Below are 24,877 nucleotides of genomic sequence, written 5' to 3'. Positions count from 1 at the left end.
AGTCACGTTCTTCCGTTCACGTCGCGCTTACAGACCCTCTCCAGGGTTGTTGGGTTTGTTACTGCAGGGATTGTTCTTTAAAATTTGAGGCGTTAAGTCCAGAGGCATATCTCAGGCTCTCAGATTACTCGCACAAAACATGGTGGTTAATGCTCCCGAAATTTGGCCTGCCAGTTAAAACGGAGCTTTCGCTAAATCTTCTAACATTAGGAACGACTGCTCAGAGCACTTAGTTGAAAGTGGCCTTTTTATGTTTTTAACGTAAACTTGATGATGCTTGGGTAGCTCTAATTCGCTCGTTAAAGATACCTAGCACAATGCCTTACAATCTTAGCGCTGATTATGGTTTGTATGAGTGATGTTGCTAGAGTGAGAGCTGCACAGAGCTTTCAGTCCTCAGCACCTAAAATACTGCCGGGATACTAATCTGTCCGTATTGCTTAATGAATGCGTGAAAGTCGTTCAGTCGTGTCTGACTCTTTGCGACACCCCCCCTCCCGGAGACTATACAGTCCGTGGAACTCTCTAGGCCAGGATACTGGAGTGGGTAGCCTTTCCCTTCCCAACCGAAGGATCGAACCCAGGTCTCCAACTTTGCAGGCGGATTCTTTACCAGCTGAGCCTCGAGGGAAGCCCAAGAATATTGGAGTGGGTAGCCTATCCCTTCTCCAGCGAATCTTCCCGACCCAGGAATCGAACCGTGGTCTCCTGCATTGCAGACGGATTCTTTACTAACTTGAGCTATCTGGGAGAGAATGCGTGGATGATGATAATAGTGGCGATATTCATAGACGTTTGATTGGTTAAGAATCAGTATTCTTAGATGCCTGCCTGTTGACTATGAATATAATGGTTACCCAAGATTCTTTCGGTTTATTTGGAATGACTACCATTGTTATGGGCTTCCCTGGTGGCTCTGAGGTTAAAGCTTCTGCCTCCAATGAGGGAGACCTGGGTTCGATCCCTGGGTCGGGAAGATCCCCTGGAGAAGGAAATGGTAACCCACTCCAGTATTCTTGCCTGGAGAATCCCATGGACGGAGAAGCCTGGTAGGCTACAGTCCACGGGGTCGCATAGAGTCGGACACGACTGAGCGACGGAACGGAACGGAACCATTGTTATGTAATTTTAGTGGGTTTTTTTAAACTGTTGTCTCACTTCGATTATCTTGTGATGCATTGTTGAAAAATATTAGTTGATACTTGCATAAAAGCATGTTAAACATTTGTTCCATTTTATGGAACTTACTTTGCACCAACAGGCAATAAAGAAACATTTTAATTCTTAATGAGATCGTTATGTCTTAGGCCTCATTTCTAAAATTGAATGTCACAAAGAAAAAATAGTCATGGTTTGGCCTACAAAATAAATTGCTCGTTTCAGGACATTATATTTGAAAGCAATGGGTTTGCTAAGAATACAGAAGAAAAAATATTTTCTGTTTTCTCTAAAAACTAGGTCAGGACAAAATGGGGAAGGATTAAGGTCAAGGGAACAGAGATTATAAAGAATACTTAATTGGATTAAATCTAATTCATATTTTCAGGGTCAAATAAACAATATACCAAAATACTTACAGATAAGATTGTGAAATCATTGTTCATAACACTTGAGGAATCTTAAAAGTGCAGTTAACAATAAAGACTGGAGTCTGGTAAATGTGTCAGTTTTTGCAGAGAACAATTGAATGACTCTGGATGCTGGAGCCAGTTGTTGTTCAGTGCCTCAGTCACGTCAGCCTCTTTTCCACTCCTTGGACTGCAGCACACCAGGCTTCCCTGTCCTTCACCGTCTTCTGCAGCCTGCTCCAACTCATGTCCGTTGAGTCGGTGATACCATCCAACCATCTCATCCTGTGTTGTCCCCTTCTCTTCTAGCCTTCAGTCTTCCCAGCATCAGGGTGTTTTCCAATAAGTCGGCTCTTCACATGAGGTGACCAAAGTATTAGGGCTTCGGCTTCAGCATCAGTCCTTCCAATGACTATTCAGGACTGATTTCCTGTAGGATGGACTGGTTGGATCTCCTTGCAGTCCAAGGGACTCTTCAAGAGTCTTATCTAGCACCACAGTTCAAAAGCTTCAGTTCTTCGGCATTCAGCCTTCTTTACAGTTCAACATTCACGTCCTTATATGACTACTGGAAAAACCATAGCTTTGACTATGTGGACCTTTCCTGGCAAAGTAATGTTTCTGCTTTTTAATACGCCATCTAGGTTTGTCACAGCTTTCTTCCGAGGAGCGTCTTTTAATTTCATGGCTACAGTCATCATCTGCAGTGATTTTGAAGCCCAAGAAATTAGTCTGTCACTGTTTCCATTGTTTCCCCATCTATTTGTCATGAAGTGATGGGACCAAATGCCAGGATCTTTGTTTTTTAAATGCTGAGTTTTAAGCCATCTTTTTCACTCTCCCCTTTCACCTTCATCAAGAGGCTCTTTAGTTCCTCTTTGCTTTCTGCCATAAGGGTGGCATCATCTGCATATCTGAGGTTACTGATATTTCTCCCAACAGTCTTGATTCCAGCTTGAGCTTCATCCAGCCAGGCATTTCGCATGATATAATCTGCATAGAAGTTAAATAAGCAGGGTGACGATGTACAACCTTAATGTATTCCTTTCCCAATTTGGAACCAGTCTGTTGTTCCATGTAAGGTTCTGACTGTTGCTTCTTGACCTGTGTACAGATTTCTCAGGAGGCAGGCAAGGTGGTCTGGTATTTACATCACTTTTAAGAATTTTCCACATTTTGTTGTGATCCACTCAGTCGAAGGCTTTAGCATAGTCAGTGAGGCAGAAGTGGATGTTTTTCTGGAATTCTCTTGCTTTTTCTATGATTTAACGGATGTTGGCAATTTGATCTCTGGTTCCTCTGCCTTTTCTAAATCCAGCTTGAACGTCTAGAAGTTCTTGGTTCACGTACCGTTGAAGTCTAGCATGAAGGATTTTGAGCATTACTTTACTAGCATGTGAAATGAGTGCAATTGGGTGGTAGTTTGAGCATTCTTTTGCACTGCCTTTCTTTGGGATTGGAATGAAAACTGACCTTTTCCAGTCCTGTGGCCACTGCTGAGTTTTCCAAATTTGCTGGCATATTAAGTGCAGCACTTTCACAGCATCATCTTTTAGGATTTGAAAGAGCTCGGCTGGAATTCCATCACCTCCACTAGCTTTGTTCATAGTGACGCTGCCTAAGGCCCACTTGACTTCACATTCCAGGATGTCTGGCTCTAGGTGAGTGATCACACCATCGTGGTTATCTGGGTCATGAAGATCTCTTTTGTATAGTTCTTCTGTGTATTCTTGCCACCTCTTCTTAAACTTTCTGCTTCTGTTCGGTCCATACCATTTTTGTCCTTTATTCTGTTCATCTTTGCATGAAATGTTCCCTTAGTATCTCTCATTTTCTTGAAGAGATCTCTAGTTTTTCCCATTCTGTTGCTTTCCTCTATGTCTTCGCATTGATCTCTTAGGACGGCTTCCTTAACTCTCCTTGTTCTTTGGAACTCTGCATTCAGTTGTGTATATCTTTCCTTCTCTCCTTTGCCTTTAGCTTCTCTTCTTTTCTCCGCTATTTGTAAGGCCTCCTCAGACAACCGTTTTGCCTTTTTGCATTTCTTTTTCTTGGGGATGGTTTTGATCACCACCTCCTGTACAATGTTACGAACCTCCATCCATATTTCTTCAGGCACTGTCTGTCAGATCTGATCCCTTGAATTTATTTGTCACTTCCACTGTGTAATCGTACGGGATTTGATTTAGATCATACCAGAATGGTTGTTTTCCCTACTTTCTTCAATTTAAGTCTGAATTTGGCAATAAGGAGTTCATGATCTGAGCCACAGTCAGCTCCCGGTCTTGTTTTTGCTGACTGTATAGAGCTTCTCCCCCTTCAGCTGCAAAGAATATAATCAATCTGATCTCAGTATTGACCATCTGGTGATGTCAATGTGTAAACTCGTCTCTTTTGTTGTTGGAAGAGGGTGTCTGCTATGACCAGTGCGTTTTCTTGGCAAAACTTCATTTTGTACTCCAAGGCCAAACTTGCCTGTTACTCCAGGTATCTCTTGACTTCCTACTTTTGCATTCCGGTCCCCTATGATGAAAAGGATATCTTTTTTGGTGTTAGTTCTAGAAGGTTTTGTAGATCATCATTGAACCACTCAAATTTTGCTTCTTTGACATTAGTGGTCAGGGCATAGACTTGGATTACTGTGATACTGAATGGTTTACCTTGGAAGCAAACAGATCATTCTGTTGTTTTGAGATGGCACCCAAGTATTGCATTTCCGACTGTCTCGTTGACTACGATGGCTGCTCCATTTCTTCTAAGGGATTCTTGTCCACAGTAGTCGATATAATGGTCATCTGAATCAAATTCACCCATTCCAGTCCATTTTACCTCACTGACTCCTAAAATGTTGATGTTCACTCTCGCCATCTCCTGTTAGACCACATCCAATTTATTTTGATTCATGGACCTAACATTCCAGGTTCCTATGCAGTACTGTTCTTTACAGCATCAGACTTTACTTTCATCACCAGTCACACCCACAACTGGTCGTTGTTTCCACTTTGGCTCAGCCTCTTCATTCCTTCTGGAGCTATTTCTTTGCTCTTCTCCAGTAGCATATTGGGCACGTACTGACCTGAGGAATTCATCTTTCACCTTTTCATACTGTTCATGGGGTTCTCAAGGCAAGAATGCTGAAGTAGTTTGCCATTTCCCTTCTCCAGTGGACCACATTTCGTCAGAACTCTGCCAGGACCCATCTGTCTTAGGTGGCCCTGCAAGGCATGGCCCTGCAAGGCATGGTCCTACATGGGACATGCTCAGTATATCTTTACTCCAGTTTTCTGCTGATGGGTGTGGCTGTGTTCCCTCCCTGCAGTTTGGCCTGAGGTCAAACTGTGGTAGCAGTAATTGCATTAATGGAAACCTCCTTCAAAAGGACTTAGGCCAGCACCCTGCAGCTCCCAGGACTGTTGTATTCAGTGCCCCTGACTGTCAAGCCACACGTCCGCCAGGGACTCCTGAACACTCACAGGCAAGTCTGTCTCAGACTCTTGTGGGGTCATTGCTCCTTTCTTCTGGGTGCACACGAGGTTTTGTTTGTGCCCTCCAAGAGGCTGTTTCCCCGGTGTTGTGGAAGTTCTGTATTCAAATCCCACTGACCTTCAAAGTCAAATTCCCTGGGGGTTCTCAGTCCCTTTGCCAGATCCCCAAGTTGGGAAATCTGCTGGGCCCTAGAACTTTCGCAAGAGTGCAAGAACTTCTTTGGTAGAATTGTTTTCTCGTCTGCTCAGCAGCTGTATGGTGGGGATAACGGCAGCCTCCTCCACAAGGATTTATGCCACGTGCTGCTCCTCCCGGATCTGCTGCAGCCAGAGCCCCTGTCCCCGCGGCGGCCCCCGCTCATCCACACCTCACAGGAGACACTCACACACTCAGAGGCGGGTCTAACTCAGTCTCTTGTGGGGCCCCTGGGTCCTGATGCACACACGGGTTTTGTTTGTGCCCTCTAAGTGTCTCTGGCGAGTGTGAGGTTTGATTCTAAACACAGGTTCGCCCCTCCTACCGTCTTGTTGGGGCTTCTCCTTTGCCCCTAATGTGGAGGATCTCTCTGGTGGGATCCAGCATTCTCCTGTCAAGAGTTGTTCAGCAGCTAGTTGCAAATTTTGGTGTTCTTGCAGGAGAAGATGAGCACACGTTCTTCTAGTCCACCATCGAAGTCATACTCCAGAGCTTATTACTGATCTATATTAGGATCTTTAGGATGAGCAAAAAGAGTTTCTGAGTATTTGGAAAAGTAGGCTCATAGCCGGGAGTTGGTGATGGACAGGGAGGCCTGGCGTGCTGTGATTCATGGGGTCGCGGAGAGTCGGACACAACTGAGCGACTGAACTGAACTGAAACTGAAGCCTCAGACTGGCAGAGCTTCAGTTAAAAGAAAGCTAGTGACACATCATATTTCCTTTTGTTATAAGTTTACTAACTGATGGGGGATAATTTCCTAAGGGCACTGAACATAATCCCACTTCATGTAATAGATACCAGAGGTAAATGTACAATGAATAAGGTCTGGTTAGATGGATTTATAGCCATTCAAATTACCAAATCCCAAATGTTGATCAATAGGTTGATGTAAACTTGAAAAGAGTTCTTTGGAGATAAAGCTGCAGGGCTCTGGTGTTGCTCTCACTCCATCACTTTTTTTTTACTACCAACTTTAAATATATGAGGCATGCTTGTCAAATTAATAAATGTACTGAAAATCTGTAGTGATAGTTAGCAAGTTTGTTAGATGACACTTAGATTCAAAGCATTCTTAAAGGCTGAAATTATAAACCAAAATTAACAAGATGTAGATTTGCCAAGAATTACTGAATTCACAAAAATTTAGTTGTGTGTGTGTTTGAGATGAAGAAGACCTGACTGGGAAAAAAAAAAAAAGGTTGTATAATGTAATGTTCCATGTACAGAAGTGAACTATAAAGTTTTCCCCAAAGAGGGGAAAGGTGGTGTTTCACTCTAGTGATAAATTGTGTTTCTCCCATTGACTAACTGTGGAATTAGGCGAGTTGCTTCATGTCTCTTTGGCTCCATTTTCTCAGGGATAAATTGTGAGGATAAGAAAACATAGCTTGCGGGCATGCTGTAACTCAGCGGACACACAGTGGGCATGTTGGTGAATATTAGTATATTCACTCATACTATGCAGATCATATGAGGAATGTTGTTTTCCACGTTGATTGCTGATGTTTAGGGAGAATCTTAAAATACTAAAAGCCACATTGAGAAAACAGCTGTTTCTTTACCCGGAAGAGAAAGGAAAAGAAAAATTGTCTTCACATAATTCAAAGTCAATCAGTAGATAAGGGAAAGGTATTTTCAAGGCTTAGGGGGCTAGGTGGGAGCTACAAAGTTATTAAGAGGTAGATTTCTTTCATTCGTTATTCTGCGCCATCTATGTACCAGATCCCTGGGATGAATAGAACAGATAAAAATCAATATAAGGTTAATGCAAAAGTAATGTAAAAACCAGTTATTGATACCTAGCAATACCATAGGCTGCTTTGTCAACTATTATGGTCCCAGTGGAAGTGGCCAATTGAAAGTGAATGATCAAATGTTACTGTTTAGAGGCAGTCTGTGTACCAGATGAGAAAATTGAGTAGTGGCCTTTACTGTTGATTCCAGTCTGTAAGTATCCGTAATTCTAAATGTTGAAAATGCATTTAATCTTTTCTCAGTTAAAGTGATACATTTAAAGCACATTCCAGAAAGATGTTAAAATGCCTTGATGTGCCGCTTTTTTACAGAGAGATTTTTACTTCGTGGAGCTCATAAATCTCTCCATCATTTTACAGTAGTCATGGACTGCACTCTAGAGTCTTGTGGAAAAAAAAAATGGAGAGTAATAGGGAACAGGGTTCTAGAACTGAGGTTAGAACTGTTTCGGGGGTGACTGATTTGGAGGACTGTCTCTATTCTGTTTACGTGACTTATGTTCGCTCTGTTGCGCCTACTGTTCATCCTGTCCTGGAGTCTAACAGCACATAGGGTAGCTTGTTAGCGTGGGTTTTGGCGATGACAGCAAGGTAAAACGGGTGTGAATTCTTTCCCATCCCTGTTTAGTCCCTGCTGCTGCTCCTGACCCTTTTTTCCACTCCGTCCCTCTCTTCTCAGCAGAGGTCTTAGCACTTTCCAAGGAGAATGGAGATGCTCTCTTATGATTTATTTTCTCCCCCTTAAATGATTTTTTTTATTATCCCTAGGCTTTTTATTATCTCTTGGCCCCTTAACCGCGCAGTGGCTTGCTCAGCCTCTTGTAGTGACTCCTTCTGGCTACCGACATCCTTCATTCTCCTCTATGCTGAAGAAACAATAACCTGTTTTATAGCCTGTTCATTCTTCATCACCCATACAGTTTTCCTTCTGCCCTACTGCACCTCCAGAAAGTTTCTTCTATTTACACATGTGTATATGTCTGCTCTCAGTTCAGTTCAGTCGCTCAGTCGTGTCTGACTCTTTGCGACCCCATGAATCACAGCACGCCAGGCCTCCCTGTCCATCACCAACTCCCGGAGTTCACTCAAACGCATGTCCACAGAGTCGGTGATGCCATCCAGCCATCTCATTCTCTGTCGTCTCCTTCTCCTCCCGCCCCCAATCCTTCCCAGCATCAATCAGAGTCTTTTCCAGTGAGTCAACTTGTCGCATGAGGTGGCCAAAGTATTAAGAGTTTCGATACAATTCACATATCATACAAATCACCCATTTAAAAATGTACAAGTCAGTGAGTTGTGCAGCCACCACTACACTGAACTTCTAATGTTTCATAACTAATCACCAGTCCTAGTAACCTTGTCTTAATTCCTGTCCTTTGGTTTTTCTTTAGCATTTGCTGCTGTTGGCTACTGCCTCTTACTTAAAGCTGGTATTCCCTTGATTTCTTATGTAATTAAGGGTGCAGATTTCCCTGCCTTTTGACCATGCCTTCCCTTTCTGTCCTTCCTGCTCCTAAAGTTCTTCAGAGCTGTGTCCCTGTCTTCACTCTCCACCCTTCTGTCTATGAACATGACGTTATCGGTCACTTCTGTATAGGTAAATCCCTTCTAGATTTCAGTAGCCCTGTTTATGGGTCTGGTGGTTATTTCCGCACAAGTATCTAATAATTGTAGAACCACATTCTTTCCCTCCTCTATCAAAACCAACTTTTTTTTCCACACTTGAAACATAGCAAATTAACTGTGAAAGTCAAAGTCGCTCAGTCCTGTCAGACTCTTTGCAACCCCATGGGCTATACAGTCCATAGCATTCTCCAGGCCAGAATACTGGAGTGGATAGCCTTTCCCTTCTCCAGGGGATCTTCCCAACCCAGGGATCGAACCCAGGTCTTCCCGCATTGCATGGAGATTCTTTATTAGCTCAGCCACAAGGAAGGCCAAAATTAACTTCACTCTCAGAGAAGGTAATATTGAAGAGAAAAATGGGGAAGAGAAAGAGTTTTGTCAACTGTACTTCAATTTAAAAAACAAAACTTTCTCTTCTCCATTTTTCTCTTCAATATTACCCTTCTCTGAGAGTAAAGCAGACTTGAGTCGTCTCTTGCTGTTCTTTGCTTCGTGGCCAGTTGTGATGCCCGTCTTTCTCCCACGGCCATTTGTGGGGCCGAGGCCTTGCTCGGCATTGTTTCTGCAGCTGTTACAGTCTTCTGACTGGTCTTCCTTCAGCATGTCTCTAAACTGCCCCTGAGGCATCACCCCGGCCCACCCTACCATGCTTTATTGTTTTCCTGGACACTGGGACTCCCTGATAGACACTGACATATCTGTTTCTCTTTGTGTCTGTGTAGAATGTAAGCTTCTGGTGGGGTTGAGAGCTTGCCTCTCTTGTTTCCTGCTGTGTCATTGAAGCCTGGCTCGTAGTATATGTGCAGAAAACATTTGATTAAATATAGAGACATATTTGAATGAATATGGGGAAAATATTTGAATGAACATGGAGAACTGTTATTGTAATACGTCTTAAAGACTCCCAACTAGTGTACTGTGAACAAATTACAGATATGCTGAGATGTCTATCCCCTCAGCCAACTGGTCAGTTGCCGTCTGCTCTACAAGAATGCACACGAATGTTTATTACTGTTATTAATAATTGAAAACCAGAGACATCTCAAGTGTTCATCCACAGTAGAAAACCATTATATTCACAGAATAGAATACCGTGCAGCAGAGCTTCTCAGCTTCAGCACAGTTAATTCCTTGTTGTGAGAGATTTCTTCTGTGCGTTAAAAAAAATGCTCAGCTATATTCATGACCTCTAGCCACTGGATGCCAGCAGCAGCCCCCCAGTTATGACCACCAAAACACTGCGACATGCACATGCAAAACATGTGCCCTGGGGGGCGAATTCACCCCAGGTTGAAAACCCCTGCTGCACGATAATGAGGATGCGACAAGGACGAACCCCACAGACGTATTATTGAGCAAAAGCAGCCGGTTGTAACAGAGCAGTCATGTCTCATTCCCGTCCTTTAGAAACAGGACGGGAATAGAAGCCAAGACGGTGGCTATCTTTCCGGAGCTGGCGATTGGGAGAGGAATGAGAACTGCTGGGGTTTGGTAATATTCTACTTACCGACTGGACGGTGCTACACAAACATGTTCACGTTGTGAAAATTCATAGGCTATACGCTTAAAATCGGTTTACTTTTCTTTTTGTATGCTGTAATGCCCTTAAGGCTGGCTCCTGAGTCCTTTTGTAACTTTGATTTTTAGGACTCAGGAGCTAGCCTGAAAGAGCTGTTTCCAGTGGCTGTAAACTGGACCAGTGGGAGCAGCAAATAATGGTAGTGGTGGGATTATAACTCAAAGAATAAGATAATTGTTGATGAGCCCATCCTTGTTTAAATAAACGGTCAAATAAATAAATGAGGGAGAAGGAACAAATCTTTCTTACAAAAGAACTCCAAGTGATGTTGAAGGAAGAAAAGAAATAGAAAATCGCCACTAGAACACCACGGTAATGGTTGCAGGCAAGATCCTCCGAGGAATGCTAAAATTAATAGGTGATACTTCTAGGAGAAACAGGTACTTTGCATACTATTTTGCATTGCAAAATACTCCTCCCTCCCCGCCCCCCCACCGCCTCCCTAGACATTTATCCTGCAGTAGTTTTGACATGTCAGAGAAGGCAATGGCAGCCCACTCCAGTGTTCTTGCCTGGAGAATCCCAGGGATGGGGGAGCCTGGTGGGCTGCCCTCTATGGGGTCGCACAGAGTCGGACACGACTGGAGTGACTTAGCAGCAGTTTTGACATAGGTCCACACACATTCTTCAGTACAACTCCTTCAGGCAGTGGCGCTTAATTCCCTTATTTTCCTTACCCTAGAGTGTGGCCTAGACCTTGGGACTCACTTTTAAAGAATAGACGATAGAAAGTGAGAAATAGTGACTTTCAGAACTCCACTCTATTAACAGGAAAATACCAGACAGACCTAAATCAAGACATTTCATGTCTTCTAGTGCACTTCACAACTCAGAGGGTCAAGATAAACAAGGGAGACATGAGAAGCATTAGTGAGCCCTGAGTTCAGTGTAGCATCCTGGAGTAGATCCTGGGACGGAAAACAGGTTTCCGGGAAAATTCAAAATCCAAGTCAAGGCTACGTAGTGTAGTTAGTAAGTTTCCAAATTAATTTTTTAAGGGAAGCTGGTTTAGGATATACAAAAATTCACCTTTACAACTGTCTTTACAACTCTTCTATAAATCTAAAATTACTTTTAAATAAAAGGTTGTTGTTTTCGAGTGAAAGCCATATAGAAAGATGTACTCAGAGAAATCTCATTCCCATCCCAGTTCTTTCCATTCTGTTCTCCCATTCCCTACTGGTAACCAGTTTTTTTATTCTTTTTTTTTTTTTAAGTAAAGATATCTATTCTTACTTCCCCTTTTCTTTGCATAGATACATACTAATGTTAGTAACCATGTATGCTGATCCTGGAAATTTCTCCACACCCATAATTAAAGATCTTTCTCAGTCTGTCATAATAGCTGCGTGGCATGCCATTTGTGTTAGTGTACCATATTATTCAGCTAGTGCCCTAATGATGGGCATTTGCATTGCCTACAGTTTTTGCTGTTATAAACAATACTTTGAATGATCTTGTGCACCTTTGTCTCCTATTTGTGATGATATTGTCAGAGTAGATACTTGGAAGTGGAACTGCTAAATCAAAGAGCAAATGCTGCTGCAATTTTGTTACATATTGCCAGATTCCCCGCTGTGAGAGTTGTTCCATTTTGTACCCCCACCAGCAGCATATGAGGTTACTTGCTTTTCTCCGGCCTTGCCAGCAGAATATATTGTCAAACTTTTGGGCTTTTTGCCAATCTGATGGGTGAGAAATGATATCTCAGTACGACATCTGAGATATACCATTTTCTGGGTATATTATAAGATAAAGCAAATAAATGGTACAACTGAAGATCAAGTTTTTCGGTGCAAAGGAAACATATATGTAAATGAGATCAAAGATTAAGAAAAAACCAACTCTTCATTTTACTAAGCATCTGATGATGAACTCTTCATATATACTGAGGCTTTAGTAAACCAGTCTCCCCCAGCCCCCACCCATTGCCCAATTCAGTCACACAGAGCGTAAATTAGTTCAGGAAGATTACTTGTCTCCAGGTAGTACTTCATTCTTCCTCTTGGAGGAGGACCACATTCTCTTTACAGCTCGCAGGTACGAGGAGAGCAGTCCGCCCCCTGTCACTTTTCCAACCAGAGATAGGTGTGGCGCACTGGAAAAGTTAGGTTTCCAGATTAACTGAAGGCCCTGATCCAGAGCCTGGCTGCCCGGATTCTGTTTTCTTGCTGAACCAGACCAATCTGGTTCTAGCTGCCTCTTTAGACCCTTTTCTCTGCCCTGTACGAAAATTCCTGTTTTCTGATCCAATTTACAAATAATTTACATATTACAATGATCTCTAGGTGAGAATCCTTATTTATTGGTTTCTTTTTTCAGCTTAGAGGTTTTAGAGAATTTTTTCATTCTGAATGAAAGAGAAGGGGATGAAAGCAAGAAAAATTTAAAAGCACTTCTTCTCTCCCTTATAGATCACCTCCCTCCACTGTCTCCCCCCAGATCACTACACCCATACCTGATCTACATTGCTGTGTTCAGTGGCTTGTTCAGGTATTAATCCATCCAGTATGGTGGCTTTTCTAAGTGAAAGTACCTAAATGGAATCAAGTAAACTAAAAACGGGGAAATTTTATAGGATGCTGGATGGAAGAAATGGAAAATTTTGGAGCATAAATCTTTTGGGTTAGGACACCTGGGTTTTACTGAAGAACAGAATGTAGACCAGCACGAGGGAGCTCTATCTAAAGAGGAAAGGCAGAAAGAAATGAGACACATGCTCTTCTTTTTAAGCTGTGACATACGGGATTTATCGTACTACGGGTCACTTACGTGTTAAATTGTGTTTGGAGATGAGCCTGGTCTTCTAAATGCCAATCAGCAGTGTGTCTTCTATTGGGGATTTATCAAGTGCAAATCTATGATTGTAGATTTTTTATAATGATGGAGATTGTTTAATGTGAGGTATCCCTTTCCAACATTACTTTTTCTCTTTTTCTCAGGATTCTAACATTTTTCCGAAAGTCTTTTGAAAAGAACAAGTCTACTTCAATAAATGAAGGAGAATAAAGAAAATTCAAGCCCTTCAGTAACCTCAGCAAACCTGGACCACACAAAACCATGTTGGTACTGGGATAAAAAAGACTTGGCTCATACACCCTCACAGCTGGAAGGACTTGATCCGGCCACTGAGGCCCGGTACCGCCGAGAAGGGGCACGGTTCATCTTTGATGTGGGCACACGTTTGGGACTGTATCCTGTTTCTGGAATCTACAATAGATGGGCTCCCCACCACCACCACCAAAAATTAAACTAGGCGTTACAGATGAAAGAGCAACATCCCTGACTAAAACAGCTTTTACATATCTTTCTTACTTAAATGCTGCCTATTTCTTTTTTACCATTTAAATGTGTGGATTTAGCCACTGAGCTTGTGGCCACCGGGATGGGAAGTAGCACCCACTGATCATAGATGAAGTATATCTAAGGACAGTGAAGCCCTGCCTTATTAAAGCTCCCCAGGTGGCTCACTGCTAAAGAACCCACCTGCCAATGCAGAAGATGCAGGTCCAGTCCCTGGGTTGGGAAGGTCCCCTGGAGGAGGGCATGGCAGCCCACTCCAGTATTCTTGCCTGGAGAATCCCAGGGACAGAGAAGCCTCACAGGCTGCAGTCCATGGGGTCACACAGAGTCGGACATAACTGAGCACACAGCACACACACCTTACTAAAGCACAGGCTGCAGCTTGTACCAGAGCCCTGACACCATGAGACTCGCTCGCACTCACCTGCTTTGTCTGATAATCTTTGCCTTCCCACTTCTCTTGCTGTTATTGTTTGCTCTTATTGTTTCTCTGCATTTAATGAAGACCTGACTCGTGGCCCAAGTCCTTAACCAGAGCAACAGGCACTACGACACCCTGGCGACTGGGATAATTTATTTCCATCGCTTCTATATGTTCCACTCCTTCAAGCAGTTTCCGAGATACGTAAGCATTTTAAGTCTGCTGTAATTCTCAGTCACGTGTTATTATTTCTGCACAGTTCAGTGGACAGATTGTAGCCTCTCCTTTCATTTTTGTATGGTACATACTATGTATAAACAAAACCAAGTTCAGACTTTGTTTTTTCCCAATTAACTGTATTACAATATTTTTTGACTTTTTTATTTAGGTCAGTATGAACCATAATCATGTTGTACTTCGTGTACTTTACTTCCTTGTTACTTTTCCCAAGATAAGATTGGCCTTAGGGTTGAGAGCTGGCAAAGGCCAAGAAGCCATAGGAGTTCCTTGTTCCCTGTCAGTGAGTCTTCAGTTACTTTTTAAACCTGCCCTGTGGGAGAGTCCACCTCAAGTAGTTTCCGGTCAGGACAGCGGGTCTGATGAATGCAAAGCACGCAGTAGAGAGCAGGCCGTGGGAGAGGCACAGAAGGCTAGCGTTTCACGGGGAGGGGTTCGCTGCATCGTGGAGAAGTCGGGGAAGTGCCAGGGAGGAGGTGCCAGCCCTCAGTTAAGCCTTGACGGCAAGTGGGACCTTGCTGTGCTGAGATAGAGCAGTCCTCCACCAGAAACCAACCTGAGCCAAGCTCTGGGAGAGGTGTGCAGCCAGCCAGGAGGCCCATGGGCAGGGAGGGCATGGTGGGACTCTGGGTGGAAAAGTAGTCTGAGCTAGACTCTTGTGGGCCTTGAATTCCAGTCCGGGGAAGTGTGACTTTAGTGGGTCAGCTGACGCGACGGGAGGGTTTTATGAAGAAGACAGAGTTAGACATAACAGGAAGTCAGTCTGCTGGGGCTTCTTCCTTTTGCTGAGATTTACTTAGTTTTGCACGCATCTCTTCCTCACTGGTTTGTGATATTCTCAGGGGAGAGACCGTGTCAGGATCCGCTTTGTCCTCCAGCACAGCACCTGACTGCTGTGTAACATGTGGTCAGGATTCCGTGAATGGAGGGGCACATAGAATAGCAAGCAGGCAAAGGAAAGCTGGAGACAGAGCAGTGAGAAGGTCACAGGGACGGAGGAGCTGACCCAGGAGTCAGGCAGCAGGAGGAAGGAGAGAGTGCGGGCCGTGGTACAGGGTGAACACTCTCTGCAGCAAGGCTGCTGGTCAGGGAGGCAGTGTCTCTAAGAGCACAGCACAAAAAGAAAGTTTGTTTCTGTGACTTTTCTGTCTACATGACTTCCATGGCATTTTATTCAGAAAAATATATTTAAAATAATTTGTGAAGCCGAATTGGAGGTCGCAGGATGGAATGTCTGTATGTGGATTTTCCTCCAGGCTTTTAGAGTGCCCTGGTGTTTGTGAATGAGAAGAGCAAGACAGGAAGGGAGCGCCCCGGTTGATTGTAAAGGCCCCAAATCCTTCTGTTTCTGGGTGAGCCTTGATAGTGAGATCAGGAGCTTTTGTCTTCCTTTTAGGTGACGGGAGCCTGTTGTCTCTTTCTGGCTGGGAAAGTAGAAGAAACACCAAAAAAATGCAAAGATATCATCAAGACAGCACGGAGTTTATTAAATGATGTACAGTTTGGCCAGTTTGGAGATGACCCAAAGGTAAGAATCATAACTTCTGTGCTCAGGTCTTGATTCCTCAGGGCAGCATTGTGGCAGATCCTTGTGTTGACAATGGCTGTGGCCCCAGTGTCTGCATACAGAGGATGCTCTTCCTTGCTTCTGTGAGTAAGGAGTCGGGATAACGTACCCTGCACTTAGGTGGCAGCTGCTGATGTGCTCTGTCAGCTTCCAAGCCCGTTAGGAGCAACAGCATATAGAACCAGTGGGAGCAAAGTTCTCTTGTGGCCGTTCGCACTCTTAGGCCCAGAAGCGGTTTGGCTTCTGGGGTTCCTCTTTAGCCGGCTTCTAGGCGGACAGAAAGCACAGGTGCTGTATGTACACATGCTGCATGCCTTTTGCTTCCCAAGAATGCTGGGAGACACGAGCGTTTGCAGACACCCAGAGTAATAGACTGTGCATCCTGTCCCTCCCCCACAGCACCTGCTGCTGTCCGGAAGTGCTGCACAACCTCTGTACACACTCTGATGATGTTCTCAAAGGACCGCTTTCAGGGACTGGTAGCAGCTCTCCTGCTTCCCTGTTCTTGTCAGGATCTCCCGTTATGGTCCTTGTAGCACTGATGAGAGTTATCCTTTATGATATTTATCACAGCTCATAGTTGCATAGATTTTTTTAACCAGGTCATCACACAAAGAGTATTCCTTTTCTCAGTTGTAGTCTGTGAGAGCTCAGACCCTGTCTGTTCTGCCTGGTACCTAGTGTTCTCTCCTGGCTGGACTGAGTAGACGTTCAGCAGATACTTGTTGACTAAATGACAGACCGAGGTTGTGGGGAGAAACTGAGAATCACAGAACTGCAAAGCTGACCCAGTCGCAGACGTTCGGCGCACCCACGGCCTTGTTTCTCCTAGTCAGCTGCTGTTGCTTCCCATGGCAGTCACCCTCCCTCCGCCCCACAGAATGTGTGTATAAAACACGCATGTTAGTTTTTCTTCTCGCTTTGAGGAGGTGACAGAGGCCACAATGCTTTTGCACAGTGGTGGTCCTTTGTGTAAGTATTGTCAATGTGGGTAACCCTGTCCCTTGAACTTAACATTCACTTGTTTATAAAAATGTGAACCTATGAGAAACTCATAACTGACAGTGGTCAAAAATGTATTTTATGGAAGTAATGTAGCATCAGATATTTCTGATGCCATAGGTTTTTTTATTTTCACGGAGCACAGAGACTTTTGTGGAAATGGATTGTGCTTTAGTCAGGTCTGGTCACAGGGGCAGAAGGACCCTGTGTCTAACGAGCCGTGGTTACTCAGGAGGAGTCACAAAGATCTGGAAGCTGCAGCCACTGATATGTGCTTTCCAAGGTGCCTTTGGAGGAGTCCTCTTCTACTCTCGACCTTAACCCCCTGTACCAGCACATCAGGAACCTGAGACCCTGACCAGACACAGCGAGGCAGAAGTTCTGCGGCTCAGTCCGCAGAAGCCAGCAAGTGGGGAATGGCCTTGCTCATCAAGCTTTTAATGCAGGCCAGCTTGACCCACGTGGGTAGAGGGGCTTTGTAGCCCACACTCTGCTTTCTCACATGCAGTCTCCCTACACCTGACTGGGTGTCGGGGCCAAAGGAAAGAACCTGGGTCTGGGAGCAGTGAGGACACTGTGATTGGCACTGTCGATGGAGAGGAGAGGAGAGGAGGGCGGTTTGGAGGGAGGCCATGGAAGCACATAAGAAAAATAAGGCCCTGAATCACGTCCTAATAAACTTGGCCCGAACTGTGCGATTTCTCCCTGTTAGGTTAACCTCTCATGTACTCAGATAACACTTGTTCCAGGCTCTGTGTTAAGCACTAGACATAGGTAGCAGTAGGGCTTCCCTCGTAGCTCAGCCAGTAAAGAATCTGCCTGCAGTGCAGGAGACCTGGGTTCGATCCCTGGGTCAGGAAGATCCCCTGGAGAAGGAAATGGCAACCCACTCCATACCCTTGCCTGGAAAATCCCATGGACAGAGTAGCCTGGTGGGCTTCAGTCAATGGGGTCGCAGAGTCGGTCACGACTGAGCGACTAACACTCACAGGTAGCAAAACAGGCATGGCCTTTGCTCTCATGGATTTTACAGTCGAGTAGTGGGATAGATTTTATAATCAAATATTCAGATAGCCAGTGATCTGCTTGAGTTGTGATAAATGCTGTGAAAGGTTATTAAAAGGTGTGGTGAGGGCTTTCCATCTGGGAACCTAGGCAGGTGCTCCAGACAGGTAGTGTGGGACTGAGGGGAAGTTCCCCGAGGGATGATGTTGGCACCCAGACCTATAATTACCCCTTTAATTGAGTATCTGAAACACAAAGGGAGGCCAGGCCTTGAGCTGTCTCATAATACTATACTGTATGGGCTACAGTCTGGACACTGGTTAAAGAGTGTTCCCAAATTGAGAAGACACAACGACGCTTCTGGGAAACAGGTGGTGACAAAAACGCTGAGGGGTTGGGATGGAGGAGACAGTGATGGTGGGATCTTTTTTTTTTTCATACTGTATGAAAGTGTTAAAGACTTGAAAAAACTCCGGAGAGAACACTTGGGAAACGGGTGGGAGCACATGCACCCTGCCTGCCTTGCCATCTGAAATAACTCTGGTGATAGAATCCTCTGCATCCTGTGAACTGATTCCATACTTGAACCTAAAACCAGCTAACTACATGGCTTCTCTTCCCAGAGTTAACAGATTTATGTAACTATTAACGATGAGGTTGTCAGTCTCTCGAAAACCCTTTCTTCTTCAACTCAAACAAGTGATTCTAACTGTTCTTGCCACACAGAGCATATTGATAGTATTTTACAATCAAGTGAAATTGTCTTAATGTAAATGCTCAGTCAGACTGTACAGCGGTTGAATTCAAGAAGTTCTTGTTTATTAACTAGTTAGGAAGTATTATCAAAAGAGATCCCATTTACAGTAACAGCAGTAATATAATATATCCAGGAATAAACCTTAAAAGAAATTTATGGAAACCATGTTGGGGCTGGGAGACTTTAGAACTATGAAAGGACTAGAAAGAAGATTTTCATAAACAAATTTTTGATAGGAAGATACAGTGTAATTAAAAGGTCCATTCTATAAATCTGTGAGTTCCCAATCAGAACATAGTGGCCTTCACTTTTTTCTAGAACGGTATCAAATAAAATTATATTTAAATGCAGGTGTTAGGGAGAACATGCAAAAACAAGAAACGTTTTTTAAAAGAGAAGTAATAATTGAACTGTCCCTTCCAAATATTTAATCTCTTTGGTCCTGGTACAGAAATAGACAAACAGATCCTTGAACAAAAAAAAAGATTGTATGTGAGCACACATGTATATGTATAGGTAGCTTAGGATGTAGTTTGATAAAAGAGAAAATGATGATTTATTCAATAAATGACATTGGGAAAGCCTGTTTCAGGAAGGTGAAAGATTAAAACACAGTAATGATGTGCCTCGTTCACACACGCACACTTTTAACTCGTACAATTCACTGTCCAGGAATGCATGAAGCTGCCACTGTTATAATCTTTCTTGCTTAAAATTTTCAGTGTAAATGCCTGAAAGATTGCGTTTTTTAATGGAGGCTTGGAAGGAAACCAAGGTTTATTAATGTATCTATAAAGATCTATTTTGTAAAGGGGTTACATGTGTATTGAAAGTAATAACGTTTCTGAGAACGTTTGTTTCCAATAGTCTTAAAAATTAACTCTGATTGTTTTGTTTTCCTACTTGTAGTTCTTTTGAGAATGTTTTCATCTCCTGAGCAGGTTAAAGGCCTGAGTGGGAGAGAGGAGAAAGGGAATGAAAAATAGTTTCTAAAATAGAACTTGGGAGAGAGAATAAAAGGAAAACTCACTCTTTTAATGCTGTTTCAGACCTGTGGTTAAAATTACTACCCCAGCATTTGTTATTTCATTTTTAGGAAGAAGTAATGGTTCTGGAGAGAATCTTACTGCAGACCATAAAGTTTGATTTACAGGTAGAACATCCGTACCAATTCCTACTCAAGTATGCAAAACAACTCAAAGGTGAGAAGAAAAAACATGATGAAGAGAACCTCTTCATTCTAAAATCATCTGTATAATAATTTGATGACACTCAAGATTACACTTTTCAAGAGAGAAAAGCAGAAAGTTCAGTGTGTGAAGTACCCAGGCCATAGCTTGGCAGACAATTCATATTATAGCTGCTAATGCTGTTTCCTTTTATGTATAAACAGACTCTGTCATCCAGTTGCCAAGTGATATGAGGCAGGAAAATGAGTCAGAATTTTTTAAATAACCTAATAAAATCAGCCTCAGAGCCAGGTTTCCCATAAATGGTGGTTCAGCGTGGGTCATGTGGAAAGAGAGCAGAGGTAGGACCTGGGCCCGCTCGTCTGTCTTTGGCTCCCCTGTAGCAGCTCTTTGCTGTGTGTTAGGACTGCTGCTGAGCACACGGTAGACTTTAAATAAGTACTTGTTGCCTCTTGTGCATTGTTTTTTCTTTCTATTGCTACTAATTTGCCTTCTCTTTCCCATCTCTAGGTGACAAAAACAAAATTCAGAAATTGGTTCAAATGGCATGGACATTTGTCAATGACAGGTACACGTGTTCACATTGGTTTAAAATGGTGTTTTCAAACAGGCAGGGACTTCATGTGTCATCTAACCCAAACCCCTTATTTTGTAGTGAGGAAACTGACTTGCCCCAGCTTTAGGGTCCAGTACACGGCAGAGCTGGGGTTAAATAAAGTCCAGGTCATCTGCTTCCCAGCAGAGGGGTAACCTGTTACGTCATGGTGGTACAGGATGCTGAAGCCTTACCACCAGCTTGAAACAGAAGTCCAACACAATATACTAGAGAATTTTGACGAGTAAATACTTAAATCCATTTGATTTTGCAAAAGTTGCATAGTATGTATCTGCAGTTTTATACTTTTGTGATGGTTCTAGAGCCTTGATGTTCTTGTAGCCCAGAGATCTAATGAGGTACTATATGGGGAACAATGCCCACGAGTAGCATTACCTCACGTGAGGAGAAGGGTCAGCACCAGGATTCCAGCCACTTAAGAACTTAAGCAATTTCACTCGTATTTCACGACATAGCAATTTCTGAATGTGCTGGAATTCTGCCTCTTTAACGAACAGACAGATTAGTAGCTGTAGTTAAGTAACTCATTTCAGTACGTTTAGAAGGCTAAAAACGTGCTTATTAATAATACTGTATTTGATCATGTATAGGGGATTATAAGCAAACAGACATTTGGATACAGCATCTAATCTCCATGCATGTGGTTAGTCATAAGTGTTTGCTCATCCAAGTCAAATCACCTCTTTTTCTGGTTGAACTAGTCTCTGCACGACCTTGTCACTACAGTGGGAACCAGAGATCATAGCAGTGGCGGTGATGTATCTTGCGGGACGTTTGTGCAAATTTGAAATACAGGAATGGACCTCCAAACCCATGTACAGGAGATGGTGGGAGCAGTTCGTGCAAGATGTTCCTGTGGATGTTTTGGAAGGTACGGGGCTTGCTGACCTTTCTGCCAGCTGATCATTCTTCTCTGGGAGCCTTAGTCCCAAGAATGGATTTTCCCCAGTAGGTACATGCAAACTATTCTTTAATTAAATTCTCTAATACAAAGTGTTCATTCTGTCCAAGCACATTGTTTTGGTGAACTGAAAATGCACACCAGTGCTGCACACACCAGAGATGGGTGATTTATTAATACAGATACGACCTGGCATAACGGTCCTTGTAGGGGCATCATGGCTGCAAGGGACACGGGGGGATTTTAAAACGTCACCTTGTGAGGAACGCAGTTGTTGCCTCTCGTTTAGACATCTGCCACCAAATCCTGGATCTGTACTCGCAAGGGAAGCAACAGATGCCTCACCACACCCCCCAGCAGCTGCAGCAGCCCCCCTCTCTCCAGCCTACACCGCAAGTGCCACCAGGGCCACCGCCACAGCCGCCTCCAGCCCCAGAGCCACCCCAGCCCCCACAGAAGGACTCGCAGCAGCCGGCCCAGCCGCCGCCGCCGCCGCCCACCCAGCCACCCAAGAAACCGTCCCCGCAGCCTAGTCCCCCCCGGCAGGCGAAGCGAGCCGTGGTGAGTGCGCCGGCTCAGCACGGGGCAGCCGGCTCCCCATGGCAAAGCCCCCTCTCAACACACGTGCGCGCACACACACACTGAACGTGTTCCCCTTGCTGAAGGATCACCCGGAACTGCATGTCCGTGGGCAGCTGGATCTCTGGTGTGGGAGGGGAGGCCTCTGGGAGCCAGGGCAGCTCTGTCTTCCAGCCACTGCTGTTGCTGTGCCGGGGCCCCAGAACCTGCCAGGGGTCATTTGCACGTCCGCACACTTGACTGCTGGGGTAGGCATCTCCACGGTCTGTCACTGACATGGGGTATCTTTAAAGGCCCCTCCCCACGGTAGGGGGAAGCCCTGCGGGACAGAAGCAGGGCGGCAGGCCCTGCTCACCATGGTGCCAACAGCTTGAGGAGGGTTCAGGGCTCACTGCACAGAAAAACTAGTCCTTCTGTCTGATTTGAAAGGGAGAGAGGAAGGAGGCAGAAACGATGATCTGTCAGGTGCTTGGTTTGCTCTTCAGGTTCAAGCCAAAGTTAATTTTTGTCTGAGGCCGTGTTCTGGCTGTGATTCTGCAGTGCCTGAATAATCGAATTTTCTGATGATTACTTTTCAGAGTCTTGGTTAACCACTGTGTATTTTCTTTTGTAACAGGTTGTTTCTCCCAAAGAAGAGAACAAGGCAGCAGGTAATTTGCTGTTCTTCTGTTTCCTGTTTGAGTTTTATATGTTTATCGAAACTTTAGATTCTTAATCAAAACATCATTTCCTTTCAGATTTAGATGGACCTTAAAATTTAACGTTGGAGCCCATCAGAAACTTTACCATACCTGCATTGTCTTCTCGGTGTATTCCCTGACTGTGTTTTTGGATTGTACTCTAACAGAAAGTGTCAGTACAAAGAAAAACACTAGCGGCAGTGAAAACGTGCTCAGTACCATACAGTCGTTCCTTGGTGTCGCGAGGGGTCTCTGGGACCCGCCCGGGATACCAGACTCGCAGATGCTCGAGTTTCATAGTCCACCCTCCCTGTCTGCAGTGCGAGGGGCCGACTGTATATCAAAATAGAATTAGGAATGAGGCAAACCACTGCAGCAGCATTTATTCTTGAAGGTTAGTTAAGCCCACCACAGTCAACAGAGTGAAGGCCACGGCCGAGCAGCAAGCGGCAGCATGCAGGTAGACAGGAGGGGAGCCACGAGCCAGGGTGCTGCCTGCTGCTGACAGGGCCAGGCTGCTTTGCAGCACCTATTTTCCCTGTGTTTGTGGAGCCCAGAGTTGGGTAACTGGTTTCTGTGCTGGAAACCAGAGTGAGGGAAGCCTGGACGATCACCGAGGAGAAGACTAGAGGCGCTTTGCCTCTGATTCAGCCGGCCCGGTGGTGATGACCTCTGTGCAGGCACAGACCGGGCGTCTGTATTTCTGAGTCTCTGTTTTCTCTGGTGCTTGGTTCCAGGGTAGGAACGCCGGGAATTATTTATTGAACTGTTGTGAGATCTTCCCATTACAGTACAGCTACATTCTTCTCAGGATCTTTGGGGAAAGGATGAGTTCGGTATAGGGGAGATCTTTTTTTCTTAGCTCCAGATGGGTGCGCAGCGAGTGTGAGACACAGAAGGGGGGCTGTGCTCTGTCTCACGTGGGTGTGCGAGCCGCTGGGCCGGTGCCGCATCTGTGAGAGGCAGAGACGAGCCCGGGGGCCTTGCAGGAGGACCGACGTCAGTCAGCCAGGACTGACAGGCCTAGTCTTCAGGTAGATGAAAAGTGATCAGTGGAATTAAGAATTTGGGAGAAAACAGAGAAAGCCATTTTACTGGACTGCGGGTTAAAGGGGAGTAGCTTTTGCTAGAGCTGAAGGTGAAATGGAGGCAGTGGCTGTGCCCACCTGGTGGAGGGTGGGCACTGCAGAAGCTAGGCACCACTGGACGCGGGTGAGCAGGGGACGGCGCGGTCTGAGCTCATTCAGCTCAGAGGGTCTCCTGGCAGCACTCACGGCACGGAGGCTGGGGAATTGGCTCGGGGGGATCTCAGGAAGAGGGTAAAGCGGGGCCTTCCCTGGACCTTGAATTCAGCCTGTGTCTGAGACAGGAAGCCGGGAATGTTGAGCAACTCCAGAGCAGAACAGTGTACAAGCTAGAATAGAGCAAGTTTCAGGAAGAAAGAACCAAAAATGCAAACAAAAAGATGGCGTGCTCTTTTGGTTGTATGCACACTCTCTCTCCTCGTGACCAGAAGATACTGGACACAGTGCAGCCTGTCTTGGCCACTTAGCCAAGTGGTCACTGGGGGTGCCAGTTCCATGCAGCCGTCCCACCCCAAATGCTCTGCCCCACGCGGCCCCGACTGCTCTGCTCTCACGTCCGCTCACCTCCAGCCTCCAGTTAATGTGCTGATAACTGGGAGCAAACATTCGTGAGGGAAAACACTCGGATGCGCCTGAGCAAGTGTCAGACAGCGGCAGTTGCTCCCGTGCGCACTCGGGGCCTTTCTTTGTGTTCTCTGTGTTAGGGTGGACCCCGATGGATACCACTTGGCACCTGAGATTCACTCCACTTCTCTCAGGTCATTGGAGGGCTTGTCTTAGGTGGTCAGGAGAAAACTGGGCAGATACGGAAAACGGGCTGGCCATTTCTGTTTGGGGGGGTTGGTGAGAGGTGTGGGGCGTTGTGGGGGGGACAGGGGGATGCATTTGTTTGATTTCCTTTTTCTTCTTTTAAAAGGATGGTTTAGCCAATCTGTCCTCAGTTTCCCTTAAAGCCTTCATATCTGCCTTTTCTCAAAAAAAATTCCTTAGCGGTACATTTTTCTCTTCCTTCTCTTTCTCTCTCTCTCTGTGACGTGTTTATTCTACATGAAGAGTAGCTTTTTAAAATCAATTGTTTCTTTTTAGAACCACCACCACCTAAAATTCCCAAAATCGAGCCCACTCACCCTCCGTTGCCTCCAGCCCATCCGCCTCCAGGTAAGTGCTGCTGGTCTCTGGGAAGACCAGCTTTTCTCTCTGCCTTTTTGAAGGACAGATTTTGGAAGTCCTGGGGAAAATTTCTAGAAGAATTTCAGAAATTTGGGAAGACAATGACCTGGGTGTGGATACTTGCTCAGTGTTGTCCGACTTTTTGCAACTCTA

The 24,877-nt window shown here is 44.8% G+C and overlaps 1 protein-coding gene across 3 annotated transcripts in view; it reads left to right on the top strand.

The window, feature by feature from the left end:
• CCNK (cyclin K) overlaps positions 1-24,877 on the top strand; it is a 28,727-nt gene that overhangs the window by 510 nt on the left and 3,340 nt on the right. For 2 of the 3 annotated variants that reach the window (XM_088829853.1, XM_088829854.1), the window contains exons 2-11: positions 13,154-13,403; positions 14,058-14,139; positions 15,569-15,700; positions 19,600-19,705; positions 20,204-20,261; positions 21,011-21,180; positions 21,500-21,771; positions 22,406-22,439; positions 24,259-24,312; positions 24,641-24,712. In XM_088829853.1, coding sequence (XP_088685979.1) covers positions 13,207-13,403; positions 14,058-14,139; positions 15,569-15,700; positions 19,600-19,705; positions 20,204-20,261; positions 21,011-21,180; positions 21,500-21,771; positions 22,406-22,439; positions 24,259-24,312; positions 24,641-24,712 — 1,177 coding nt within the window. In that variant the 5' untranslated portion in view covers positions 13,154-13,206. The remainder of the gene's footprint in view (positions 1-13,153; positions 13,404-14,057; positions 14,140-15,568; positions 15,701-19,599; positions 19,706-20,203; positions 20,262-21,010; positions 21,181-21,499; positions 21,772-22,405; positions 22,440-24,258; positions 24,313-24,640; positions 24,713-24,877) is intronic. The other variant, XM_055418515.2, reaches the window with a different exon arrangement.

This window comes from Moschus berezovskii, chromosome 21 (genome assembly GCF_049115385.1).
Source record: "Moschus berezovskii isolate FMDL1 chromosome 21, NW_MosBer_1.0, whole genome shotgun sequence".
Taxonomy (NCBI): domain Eukaryota; kingdom Metazoa; phylum Chordata; class Mammalia; order Artiodactyla; family Moschidae; genus Moschus; species Moschus berezovskii.
The sequence above is the reverse complement of the archived record's forward strand: the minus strand, read 5'-3'. Positions and strand labels throughout refer to the sequence as shown.